Source organism: Panthera uncia, chromosome A2 (genome assembly GCF_023721935.1).
Source record: "Panthera uncia isolate 11264 chromosome A2, Puncia_PCG_1.0, whole genome shotgun sequence".
In the NCBI taxonomy this organism is placed as follows: domain Eukaryota; kingdom Metazoa; phylum Chordata; class Mammalia; order Carnivora; family Felidae; genus Panthera; species Panthera uncia.
Window position 1 is genome coordinate 6,590,018 of NC_064816.1, and position 12,921 is coordinate 6,602,938.

General features: G+C 42.7%; 2 protein-coding genes across 4 annotated transcripts in view; one reads left to right on the forward strand and one right to left on the reverse strand.

Moving 5' to 3' along the window:
- The window catches only part of LOC125930556 (zinc finger protein 177-like), a 29,267-nt gene extending 20,435 nt beyond the window's left edge, over positions 1-8,832 (forward strand). The window contains exons 2-6 of the mRNA XM_049642427.1: positions 39-124; positions 749-875; positions 1,324-1,416; positions 2,118-2,200; positions 2,723-8,832. Coding sequence (XP_049498384.1) covers positions 92-124; positions 749-875; positions 1,324-1,416; positions 2,118-2,200; positions 2,723-3,826 — 1,440 coding nt within the window. The 5' untranslated portion in view covers positions 39-91 and the 3' untranslated portion in view covers positions 3,827-8,832. The remainder of the gene's footprint in view (positions 1-38; positions 125-748; positions 876-1,323; positions 1,417-2,117; positions 2,201-2,722) is intronic.
- EIF3G (eukaryotic translation initiation factor 3 subunit G) overlaps positions 1-12,921 on the reverse strand; it is a 767,140-nt gene that overhangs the window by 379,402 nt on the left and 374,817 nt on the right. The window lies entirely within an intron of this gene.

The following is a 12,921-nucleotide window of genomic DNA, read 5'->3' on the forward strand; positions in this document are numbered from 1 at the left end:
TGTCAAGCCTAGACTTTCATGGCTTCTGTCTTCTCTAGGTCGGCTTGCTCAGCACCCTGTCTGGTGACGAGGGAGACACACAAGAGGAAGAATGGCTGCAGGATTGCTGACCACCTGGTCACAGGTATATAGGAAATTATTCTGTTTCAAAGAAAAAAATGCTGTTTCCAAAGGATACGTGTCTTGCCCACAACCCACAGCTTCCAGCGGGCTGGCCTCAGGCTTTCCCAGTTCTTTGGGCGTCTCAGAACGAGAGAAAGAATGCCTTTGGAAAGGCTTCGATTACTACAACATTTGTAAATTTTTTTTTTCCAGATATTCCTCCAGGTTGAGTATTCGTTCCATATTCTGCTGGGTGCTATGAAGGAAAAGAGATTTTTCACTAGGAAAATCATTCATTCATTTTCCAAGTATTTTTCTCCTCCTGCAGTATGGTCAGTCTGTATGATCTTGACTAAGACTGGAAGGGTCCTCACAACCTACTGGGCGGAAATATCAGGTCAACTATGTGTTAGAAAAGCTGCTAAAAGCTTGAGTCTGGATGAGGTGGTCCAGGCAAGGAGAGCAAAAGAGGAGAGTTCCAAGAACTGAGCCTTGGGGTAGATAACAAGAGACCTTCAGAGCACAACTGCACTTCCCAAGCAGTGCGCTGGTCTCCTTCCCCGGTCCTGGCAGCCTCCCCCACCATTCTTTTGCTAGATAGTTAGAAATGGGCCTTGGCTGAGCCCGAATGTGTGCGATGTTTCAGGATTCAGTGACCTTTGAGGAAGTGGCGGTGGATTTCTCCCAGGAGGAGTGGGCACTTCTGGACCCTACTCAGAAAATCCTATACAGAGACGTGATGCTGGAGAACTACAGGAACCTGGCCTCTGTGGGTGAGACTGGCCTCCTTCCTTCATTTTTCCGTTTCTTCATGCAGCAGGTAGTCCTTCATCACACACCGTGTTCTGGGTTTTGTGAAAAGAACGGCAGTACACAGTCAACACGAAATGAGTGGCCCCTGCTCTTGTGGGAATCTCGTGGCTTCCAGTAAAAATGCATTGATTTCATTTTCAGTATTATTACAACATTTAGGTAATTGCAGTGTGTATTTGTTCTTGGGTTTGGGTGTCAAGGGTCTGTTCCATGTGGACAGGACGTTATGTAGGTGTTTGTTTGGGGGACCTTGTGGAAAAGCTTGGATCTGATTCCTTTGTCACTCCTGAGGTGGTACTTGCCTGGCTTCAGAATCCTTTAGTATCAAAGTATTGGAACCACTTTTGTGGACAGACTTCTTGTCTCCTTCACAGTCCTCCCACCTCATGTGTCTTTCTCTACGAGCAGGGTACCCTCTCTGCAAGCACAGTCTGATCACTGAGGTGGGGCAGGAAGCACTGAGCACAGAGGAGAGAGGAATGCTCCAAGGTACCTGTATAGGTGAGTCCCAGGCAGAAGGGAGTCATTGTGTGGAGCAGCCATAGCTGATGTGGGATGGTCCTTTTAGGAATGTTGATTTGTGTTGACAACACGGAGGCCATTATTTGAACTTTCCCTCTTTGACCATCTCTCCCCTCATTCATATCTTCGTGTGGTCTCAGAGAAAAAAAAACTGGGTTTTTTTTTCTTCTTTTTTTTAATATTTCTTTTTGAGAGAGCATAAGCAGGGGAGGGCCAGAGAGAGAAGGAGAGAGAGGATCCAAAGCGGGGCTTCGGGGCTCAAACTCATGAACCGTGAGATCATGACCTGTACCAGAGTCAGACAGTCAACCAACTAAGCCACCCAGGCGCCCTGAGAAAAATACTGTTTTAATTCCTCTGTAAATTTTACTTTTCTTTGAATACTTTTTGTGCCATTCTCCCTACTTTGCTTTCCAGATAATACACTCTCCTATTGTCTCAAACCTCCAGAATCCTTTCTAAGTAAAACACTTCCCATTCCATTGCTCATTCCTATCAATGGCATCTTCTCAAAGAGCCAAGTTCCTAGAATAATTTCTCTGGTCATGGGTTACGTCTTCTGTTTCACATTTCCTCTCTATATTTAGTGTTATTGAAAACACATCCATGGGGCTCCTGTGTCCGTCCTTCTGTTATCCCTATTTTTTTATCCCAATAGTTATAAAAATTTTCAATTTCAGGCTTGGATATTCAACTGAAATCAAAAGATGCATTTCCTGTACAGAATGTTCCTAGAGAAAAAACTTGCAATGACATAAAGACGGTAAGATGCACTAGGAATGATTCCTGGTCTTTTACAGGAGGAGAAGTCTGTGAATGTCATGGAGTTAAAGCCCTAGCTTCCAAATGAGGAGAGACAGTGAGGCAGGTGGCATTCACTCACCATAAAGCTGTTTCAGGAAAGTATTCCTGAATCTCATAAAATTAGAGGAATCTCTAAACTTGGCTCAACATTTGCTGTTTCACAGAGCATGCCAAAAAGTAAACATTTATTTAAATATGATTCCATTGTGAAGTATTTAATACATAATTAATTCAGTCTTTACTCATTATTGGCAAAACTCCGTATTTAGGATGTCCTTTATTAGGGATGATGGAGTCCTGGGTTGGAGCTGATTCAACTTGAAAGAATAGAGCAAAAAAAATTCCCATACGTGCACTGAAAAATAGTAAAAATGTCAGTCGTAATCATGTGTTTCCTGTGTATGGCCAAATCCACTTGGAAGAGAATTCCCATGAATGTAAAGAAAGTGAGGAAATACTTACTTACTTACTCCTTGTTCAGCAGGTACCAACTCAACCCAGCAAGAAACCCTTGGAATTTGATCGTTGTGGAAAATTCTTCAGAAAGAACTCTCACTTGATGTGTACAAGACATTGCAAGGGAGAGAAATGCCACAAATATAAGGATAATGGGAAAGACCTTGGCCACCCCTCAGTTCCTAGGAGTCATGTAAGTACTCACAGTGGAGAGAAGACCTTTAAGGATTGTGGCAAAGCTTTCAATCAAGAGTCCTCCCTTAGGAAACACTTAAGGACTGTCACAGGAGAGAAACCTCACGAGTGTAACCAGTGTCTTTTGTCCCTCAGCATACACTCTTCCTTTCCAGTATATGACCAGATACCTACTGGAAAGAAGCTCTGTGAATGCAGTGATTATAGAGAAAGAGCTTTGCTTAGCACCCACCAAAAACTGTGTACTGTGGAGGAAAGCTCAAAACATAATGAGCGTGGGAAAGTGTTCGCTGGCCCCTTGTCCCTTCAGAAATGTGTGAGACCTCACACTGGAGAGAAGCCTTATGAATGCAGTGACTGTGGGAAAGCCTTCATTTTTCAGTCTTCCCTTAAAAAACATGTGAGATCTCACACTGGAGAGAAACCTTATGAGTGTAATCACTGCGGAAAGTCCTTCAGCCAGAGCTCCCATCTTAATGTGCACAGAAGGACTCACACTGGAGAGAAACCCTATGACTGTAAGGAATGTGGCAAGGCTTTCACTGTTCCTTCATCCCTTCAGAAGCACATGAGAACCCACACCGGAGAGAAACCCTACGAATGCAGTGACTGTGGGAAGGCCTTCATTGATCAGTCATCCCTTAAGAAACATACACGATCTCACACTGGAGAGAAACCTTACGAGTGTAGTCAGTGTGGAAAATCCTTCAGCACGGGCTCTTACCTCATTGTGCACAAGAGAACTCACACTGGAGAGAAAACCTATGAGTGTAAAGAATGTGGGAAGGCCTTTAGGAATTCCTCTTGCCTGAGGGTGCATGTGAGAACTCATACAGGAGAGAAGCCCTATAAATGTACTCAGTGTGGAAAAGCATTCAGCACCAGCACTAACCTTATAATGCACAAGCGAATACACACTGGGCCGAAAGTATGAATGAAATAACTACAGGAAAGCCTTTACTGATCCTTGACACTTCATTCCTCATTGTAGAAGTCACACTGGAGAGCAGCCCTGTTGTGACCAATGTAGAAAGCCTCCAGGCACAATTCCTGACTTCCTGGGACCAATCTTACAAATGTTCTGGGTCTGTGATTGTCTTTATCAGCAAGTGTTTCATCTTGAAAGAGCGACACCATGTTAAGTATTAAAGGTTATAGGGTGCTCTATAGTCCCCTTAATCTACGTCACAGAAGTGTTGATAAATGTTTTCACCGTAATTTACTACTAAATGTTTTCCAGTCCTCATCAAGATGTCTTGGACCTAGTTTATTTAGAAATGTATTTTTTAATGTGAAGACTCCATGCATATGTTATTTTTGATAGATTTCTAACTTAATTGCATTATACACTAAATGCATGGTCTTCATGATACAGATTCTGTATGACAGATTCAAACAGAAAATTGTTGGAGACTTTCTGTGTGGGCTAATGTGTCAGATACAATGAGTTGCTATCCCCAGATCTATTCCACCCTTCTTTTCCTAAAGTAACAAACTATATAATTGTATTCAAGTTGGCAGTGTGGACAGTTTTTTAAGGACTCATCTCCCAACTTCTTTGCCACTTTGCCCATAAGCCCATAGTACTGGCCTGTGAGAAATAGAGGTCACTGCTTGTGGGTTCTAGAAAAGCTCATGGAAATGGGAATGTCTCATCTGGAATTTTCTCTCTACCATTTGCCCTCTATTCTATTTCTTCTTCTTTCCTAGAAGATAGACCAAGAGGATGACAGTCAGAGGCTACTGATGATATGTCAGGGATATATACAGTATTATTTGTCTGTACTAACCCTGGATTGCCTATTTCTGGACTTCCTGTAACACAAGAAAAAATAAATTCCTAACTGGTTTAAACCACTCTGGAGGGAAGATTCTGTTAAAACGGATTTCAGTTAACTAATAAATTTCAATTTTTCTTAAGGTATATTTCATTTTGAGAGAGAGAGAGAGTGCGAGCAGGGAGGGGAAGAGAGAGAGGGAGACACATCATCTGAAGCAGGTTCCAGGCTATGAGGTGTCAGCACAGAGCCCAATGTGGGGCTTGAACCCACGAGATCATGACCTGAGCCAAAGTTGGACACTTAACCGACTGAGCCACCCAGGTGCCCCTAACTAATACATTTCATGTGTAGTCAAGTTTTATGAATCCTTTAAGTGTGGTTGGAAACACCACCTCTTCTGTAATTATTTGGTATAATTGACTGTCAGTGCATCTGTTGGATGAATCTTACTGTGTTTTTAAAATTTGTGTCATTACAAACCTTCTTTGTCCTTTATTGAGAGAGGTATGTTAAAATGCGTCACTATCACTGTGGATAGTAAGGTTGTTGTTTTTTTTAACTCTGTCTCTTTTATTTTGAGGCACTATAACTAGATGCATACAAATGTTGTCATCCTATATTTCTGGTAAATTGCCCTTTTGTTCTTCTATAGGGCCCATCTGTCTTCCCTAATAATAAATGTTATGATTCGCTGGTATAAATGCTAACTGTAGACCTAGTCGGTAACATTTTCTCCCTACCAACTTGTAAGGACAACCAGAAACAACTTACCTCTCCTCCATATTATGTGGTGGTGTTCCTTGCAACCCCAAGGTGGGGGGTGGGGGAGTCTCCTCATCCACTACATTCCCCCGTGGGGGACAAAGAGATCAGGAGATCCTCAGCAGCCTTCTCTGCCAAAGACAGCAGTGGCCCTCACATATGTCCCTGTTGTTCTTGCTTCGCTTCTGTCATGATGTGTACCCCTGCCTACCTGGTGGACTATGAGGGATCTTACCGATTTTATCCATGAGGTTTCCTAAGAAACCTCAGGAGGTTTCTCAACTCAAACCGGTTTGTAAATCTCCTGGTCAGTGTGCGTGGGCTCCCTTGAGTGCCACTGCCTATCAATATGTAAGAGCATCTTCTTGAAAGTCAAACTATTATAAAATTGGGAATTCCCTGTGTTGCTGTCTTGGAGATAGACTCCAGTCCCTCTGAGGTTGAAACGGACCATCTAGAAAAGGAGACCACTGCTCATAGCAAAGGGCCACTCAGGACCATCGAGAGTTTATAGGTAAATACCTAAAGAAAAAAAAAAAAAAGGAGGGGCACCTGGGTGGCTCAGTCGGTTAAGCGCCGACTCAGCTCAGGTCATGATCTTGCGGTTCATGAGTTCAAGTCCCACATCAGGCTCTGTGCTGACAGCTCAGAGCCTGGAGCCTGCTTCAGATTCTGGGTCTCCCTCTCTCTGTCCCTCGCCCACTCAAACTCTGTCTCTCAAAAATAAATAAACATTAAAAATTTTTTTAAAAATGGGGAAAAAGAGTCCAAAAGGAAAAAAAAAAAACTAGGCAGGGGTTTTATGTGGCTACGAGCAATCCCTCCCTTTCCGAGGAAGGCAACTTTAAATTTTATGTACTAAATAACTGTCAGGTCTAGCAAACATGTTAGTCTTCAACTGCTTACGGATTTAAAAACAGTAATGGGCGCCTGGGTGGCCCATTTGGTTAAGTGTCCGACTTCAGCTCAGGTCATGGTCTCAAGGTATGTGGGTTCAAGCCACATCAGGCTCAGCCTGATTCAGACCTTTTATCTCCTGTGGGTGGTTGTATAGGTCTGTTTTAAAATTTATCATTGTATCCTGACCTTTTCTTGGCGGGCATGATGTATCCTTGCCCTGATGGCTAGACCAGTCTAGTTGCTGTGCCTTCCAGGTTGCATCCTGTCCCAAAGCGGACCTACACAATTCACTCTTTGTCTTCTACTACCTGAATGCTCTTACTTGACTGGCATGATCGGACATTGCTAACACAGGGACTACATCATCATTGAAAATGCTCATGGAGTCCATCTACACTGGAGTCCCCTACCTACTGGCCAGGGTAGGGGATGTAAACCGTGTCTGTCAGTTTTGGAAGGATGACCTGTGTCCCTCTCTCACCTGATCCTATCCCATGAAATCTCAGGATGAAGCATAGGATGAGTGGCGAAAAGGTGAGCTTACACCTAGTGATGTGAGACACCATGAACACATGCCCTGGGAACACTGCCCTACCAACTGGGGAGGCCCATACACTCTTCTATTCAAGCTGTGCAGCAGGAGGGTGAGAATAATGAATGTGCTCTTCCGCCCCTTTATCCAGTACCACAATCTGGCAAAGCAACCATATCATCTGTGTAGCTCAAGCAACAGGTGTCGCAGCAGGGGTCTGACTGTTTGTCATTCTATCCGTGTGCTGTGAAAACAGAAAAATGGTGTGAATATAGCTGGTCTTGACAATCTCCTGTGCTTGATGCCATCCCTGACAGTTCCTAAGTGTGAACGTTGGGTGTGGAAAGGGACAGACACAAATTCGTTTCAGCCTTAGTGATACAAATTCATACAACTCTGATGCCCCAGCAACACTGGGTTACATCATGGGTGGCCATCAGGGCTGCAGCTGCTTGGTGACACTTTTCTTGAGGCTTAATCAGACCATTGTAATGATCATCCAAATCAAGCTTCACAGTCAATCCTGAATGGGAATTACCTGTGTACCTTTCTCTCTTGCCCTCCATCACTTTTATACCTGGGAAGAAGGCAAGTCCGTCAACACTCTTTCCCTAGGCAATTTGTTAAATGTACCTTTGCAGTGAAGAAACTTGAACGCTGAGATCATCTCTCCCATTGAGACAAAGAGCAGGCTTGCTTCCTGCTTCAAATAAGCTAGATTCTACAAGCTCAGTATTCCTTTCCTTTAGCAACCAGGGTGTACGGACACATCCATGTAGGCCCTCTGTAACCCTAGACAGACGTGGGGACAAAGGGAGCCAATTCAGACATGCTGATGCTTGTGCTGCTGGCTAGACCATGATTGAGTTACGGCCTTTGTCTCTGACGTCAATGTCTCAGCTTCTCTGCCAACATCAATGAGATAGTGACAGGCTAACTTAAGACCTTGGAAGAAAGGAATAATCAAATCACACGCTCAAGAATTTTGGCAATGGGAATGACATGTTAATATAGTCCTGGCTTTTCAGGGAGGGAGAACAATGGTGTCCAGGCTGTGCGTGGACATGAGTGTCTGCAATGCAGTCATGAAATTTCTGCCTCGAGAGGTTTCCTCATGATATGGGTGACAAGAGGGACTTGGAGCCATACACTCCTACCTATTCACGGAAGTTGTTTAAGTGCTATAGAGCAGTTACATCAGCTTGCTTCTCCTCAACTTGTTAATCTTCCTCTAGCCTTTTATTAGTCTCCTTTTATGCATACTATATGTAGAGTTCTGTTTTAAATCACACTTTAAATCCTTTTTTTCATTTGGAACATTAGTCCATAATATCATGTAGTTACTAGTAAATAAAGGACTTAGGTCTAGCATCTCATTTTTTTTCAGTATTTATCTCCCCCTAATTTTAAAACCAGATGGGGCGCCTGGGTGGCTCGGTCGGTTAGGCATCCGACTTCGGCTCAGGTCATGATCTCACGGTCCGGGAGTTCGAGCCCCGTGTCGGGCTCTGTGCTGACAGCTCGGAGACTGGAGCCTGTTTCAGATTCTGTGTCTCCCTCTCTCTGACCTTCCCCTGTTCATGCTCTGTCTCTCTCTGTCTCAAAAATAAATAAATGTTAAAAAAAAAAATTTTTTTTTTAAATTAAATAAAACCAGTGTATTGCCCCTATTCCATCAACCTTGTATTTAGGCCTTTATTTCCCCTTCTTTCATTTTATTTAACATTGGACACAATGGTCAACTCTAATCATGGATTCCTTGTGCTTTCAATGTAATGACATTTTATAAACCTTTCATATTTTTGTTCACATACCTATTTTTGTATTTGTTTTGTGAAAAAGTACTGACACTGAGCATTCTTCCCTTATTCAGGAATGGTTCTAAAGTTACTCCATTAATCATGTTTGCATTGATTTTGAGTAGACTGTCTTTGTAGAGTTAATAAAAATCTTCTAAAACACTGATTTAGTTACACATGTCCATTTTTAAACATAACTGCATCAACTGAATTATCTATTTTGTTATGTTAGAGATTCACATTTAACAGCACAAAACATTGAATTTTTATGTGGGCAAAGAGCGTTTTTGAGAATATCGGGCTTTACTCTCTTGCCTTTAAAAGTCTATTCAAACTTGGTTATATACAGATTTTATGATTTTCATCTTAAATGTATTGTTTAAAACCACTGAACTCTTTTTAAAAAATTTATTTGAGAGAGAGTGCAAGTGGGGCAGCGGCAGAAAGAGGGGGAGAGAATCAAGCAGGCTCTGTGTTGTCGGTGCTGAGCCCCGTGTGGGGTCTCATTTTCATGAACTGTGAGATCATGATCTGAGATGAAATCAAGAGTCAGATGCTTAACTAAGTCACCCAGGTGCCCGAAAAACATTGAACTCTTTAATCCTAACTCTTTAGGAATATAGTTTAACATGTGGGGTGTGGGACTGGATCCAGTCACTTCTCCCCCAGAAACAATGGCCAAATGATTCAGTACCACTTATAAACTGTTCTTGACTTGCTTCAAATTCAAATTTTTTGAATTTGAAATACCAACTTTATTAAACAAGAAATTCCTATTTTAGGCTCTAGATACTTCTGTGCTAATAATATATTTGCTTATGCTAATATGCTGTTTTGACAGTATGTGTTTTGATGCAGTTCTATTATATGTTAATATTTAGTGGCAAATATATAAAGGTTGGTAAAATTTGCTGCATTTACTGTTATGTTGCTCAGCTTGGGGTACTTCCTGTGGTGGTATTACCTAATTCCTGTCATCATTGCCTTTTTGCATTTTATCTGTACATTTGAGTAATCACTCTTCCAGTCTTTACAGGGTCACATCAGGACAGATAGTCCTTCACCTGTCAGCTCAGCTTAGGCTATTTAATGGTCTGCTGGTCTTGCCTGCAGGCAACTGTATAGTTCAGAGCATATAGACTGCTTTCATAGACCTATCACGGATGGTTTTGCCTGTAGAATCATAGTCAAGTGGGTTTAAGACCAGGTCACATGGCTGCTGTTGGGTCTGTACTGGAGTCTGTGGTACACAATCCTGTTACCAGGTGAATCAACCCTGTCTGGTCCCTGGCCAGGAAAGGACATCACTTCAAGACCTTGGCCAGTACGGCTGACACTAAGACAAGGGATCTCTTCAGGGTTCACATATGGCAGGGCTATTTTTCCAGGTGGAAATGTATGGCTCTCTCGCTAAACATGCATTAATGGCCCCACAACGCAGCTGAGAGAGGCTGTAGCCATGTCACAGAGCTGCCTTAGGGTCCATATCCATGACCAAGTTCTGCAGGCCTCCCTCGGTGGGCACTGATGGCTGAAGTCTCCACCCAGGTCCCTAGGTGAGGATGATTCCTTCTAGATCACGGCCAGAGTGTCTGGAGCTGGGTTATGGGCTGCTTCAATATCTGCAGTCAGACCAAGGTTAGTAGGCCTGCCTCTAGGAACACAGATGGACACAAGTCTTTCTTGATTACTACATGGGAAAGACAACAGCTGAGTCACAGGCTGGCTGTTCAAGGGCTGCATCTCAGAGTGAAGTCAGCAGGCCTGTTACTGGAGGCATGGGTGGACGTGACTCTTATTGGCGCCTGAGGGATAATGCCGCTGTCAAGGCCATATGGGGCTGTAGCTAAATCCACATAGGAACATGGCTTTTTCTGGGTCTAATTGGGACCACAGTCAACAATCCTGCCACCAAGGCATAGGTTGCCTTCTCAAAATGGCCCTCCTTGTTCTTGGGCTCTACTGAGGTTTTACAGTCTCTTACATGGATCCCAAAATCCAACAAAGGCACTTTTGTTCATGGAAGCCTGCCGAATTATTGTTCCTATCAGAGAATACAAGTGGAGAACTACCTCATATTCTGCTGTCTGGCTGATGTCACTGTAATTACAATGTACTCAAGGAAATCTACTTACATTAATTTAGCACGTAAATATATCAAAGCAAAAGCTGGCAAGTCCAGTAGTATTCAAAATGTGATTACTGATGTTTCATAGCCCTTGCTGAATATAGTGTTGTATGTATGTCTGTGTTTTAGGGGGTGGGAGGGAAGTAGGCTCTTAACCTACAGAAGTATGTACTTGAATTATACTGCCACCAGTGTAGACTGACGAACACCAGACCAGTACAACTGAACTCTTGAGGTACTGTCACCAGTGAGGTGTTCCATAGGCACCTCAACTCACCATTTCCAAAATTACTCATGTTTTATCCTCCAACATGTTGTTCTTCCTGTTATTCTCATCACTCTGAAAGCTAACACCATGGAATTGATTTCCTCCAGTGGTTCTCAGGCTGATTTTGCCCCCTACATGACAACTGGCAATTCCTTGAGACATTTCTAGTTACAACTCCGTGCTGGCACCTAGTGGGTGGATGAGAGGGAGCACTTAAAAAACTGCAACACACAGGAAAACCCCTTAACAACAAATTATTAAATAGACCACAATATTGTGATTTCAGTATCCCAGTACAAACTGCTGACTAAAACACTCAACAATTCAGTATTCTCTTACAAGGGAATTAAAGATATTATCTGAAAGGAGTCTCATGGTCTTTCTCCATTACTTTGTGCCATTTCACTTTCTTTGTTATTGTGGTTAAATAGGCATAACATAAATTTTTTTTTTTTTTTTTTTTTTTATTTTTGGGACAGAGAGAGACAGAGCATGAACGGGGGAGGGGCAGAGAGAGAGGCAGACACAGAATCGGAAACAGGCTCCAGGCTCCGAGCCATCAGCCCAGAGCCTGACGCGGGGCTCGAACTCACGGACCGCGAGATCGTGACCTGGCTGAAGTCGGACGCTTAACCGACTGCGCCACCCAGGCGCCCCCATAAAATTTAACATTTAAATACTTTCTGGGGTACAGTTCTATTGATTTGGCATGAACCATATTGATTTTGTGCAACCATTATCACTCTCCATTCCCAAACATTTTCATATTCCCAAATTGAAACTCTACCCACTAAATGCTCATTTTTCATTCCTCTCTCCCTCCACCCATTGTCAGTCATACACTGATAAAAGTAGTTTGTATCTGAGGTCTTCAGGTGTATCTTAAGACCACAGTGATGGAAAATGAAGGTATGGGGCGCCTGGGTGGTTCGGTTGTTAAGCACCCAACTCTTCATTTCGACTCAGTCATGATCTCACAACTCATGAGTTAGAGCACCCCACATTGAGCTCTGCACTAACAGTGAAGATCCTGCTTGGAATTCTCAATCTCTCCCTCTCTCTCTCTCTCTCTCTGTCCCTCCCCCCTCACACATGCACAAGCTCTCACTCTCAAAGATAAACTTAAAAAAAAAAGAAAGTGTAGGTGTGATAAAACAAGGACAATAAAAGGGAATGAAAAAAGGAGGCTAGAAGGGAAAGAGTAAGGCGATATCTCAGACTTATCCTATGCAACATACACTACATAGAAACACCTCAGCAAACTACCATTTAAATCTAGATTCCTACACTGAAAGTTTCAGATCATGTCACTGTTTCCAGGAAAAGTATGATAATCAAGGAGAGTGTCACATTTCCAGGATAAAGGCCATTCCAATTAGGATCTTTAAAAAACGGGGTAAATCAGAAAATACCTCTAAGAAATGTCAGGATTACATAAAATTACACGTGTAAAACAACAGTCTTGATATGAAAAGCATGTTATTTGACTGTAATAAACTTTCCCTTGCATTATTTTAAGGGAAAATGTGAAGGAAGGATCAACGGCTGACAGAATGATTTTTTTAAGATTTATTTTTTATGTGATCTCCACACCCAACTGGGGCTTGAACTTAAAACCCTCAGATCAAGAGTCGCATGCACCACTGACTGAGCCAGTCAGGTGCCCCAAGAGAGGATGATTTTTGAGGAAACCATGCTAGTGCTTGATGTATGTGCTTCACATCTAATGTTAGAGATCTAAGGAATGGCTATACAAAATTGGACCAAGCACAGAATTTTAGTGCTACAAATAGGGACGAAAAGGAACAAAGGAATTACTGAAAAGGTTATTGAGGAAAAACAAATGCAGTGACAACTAT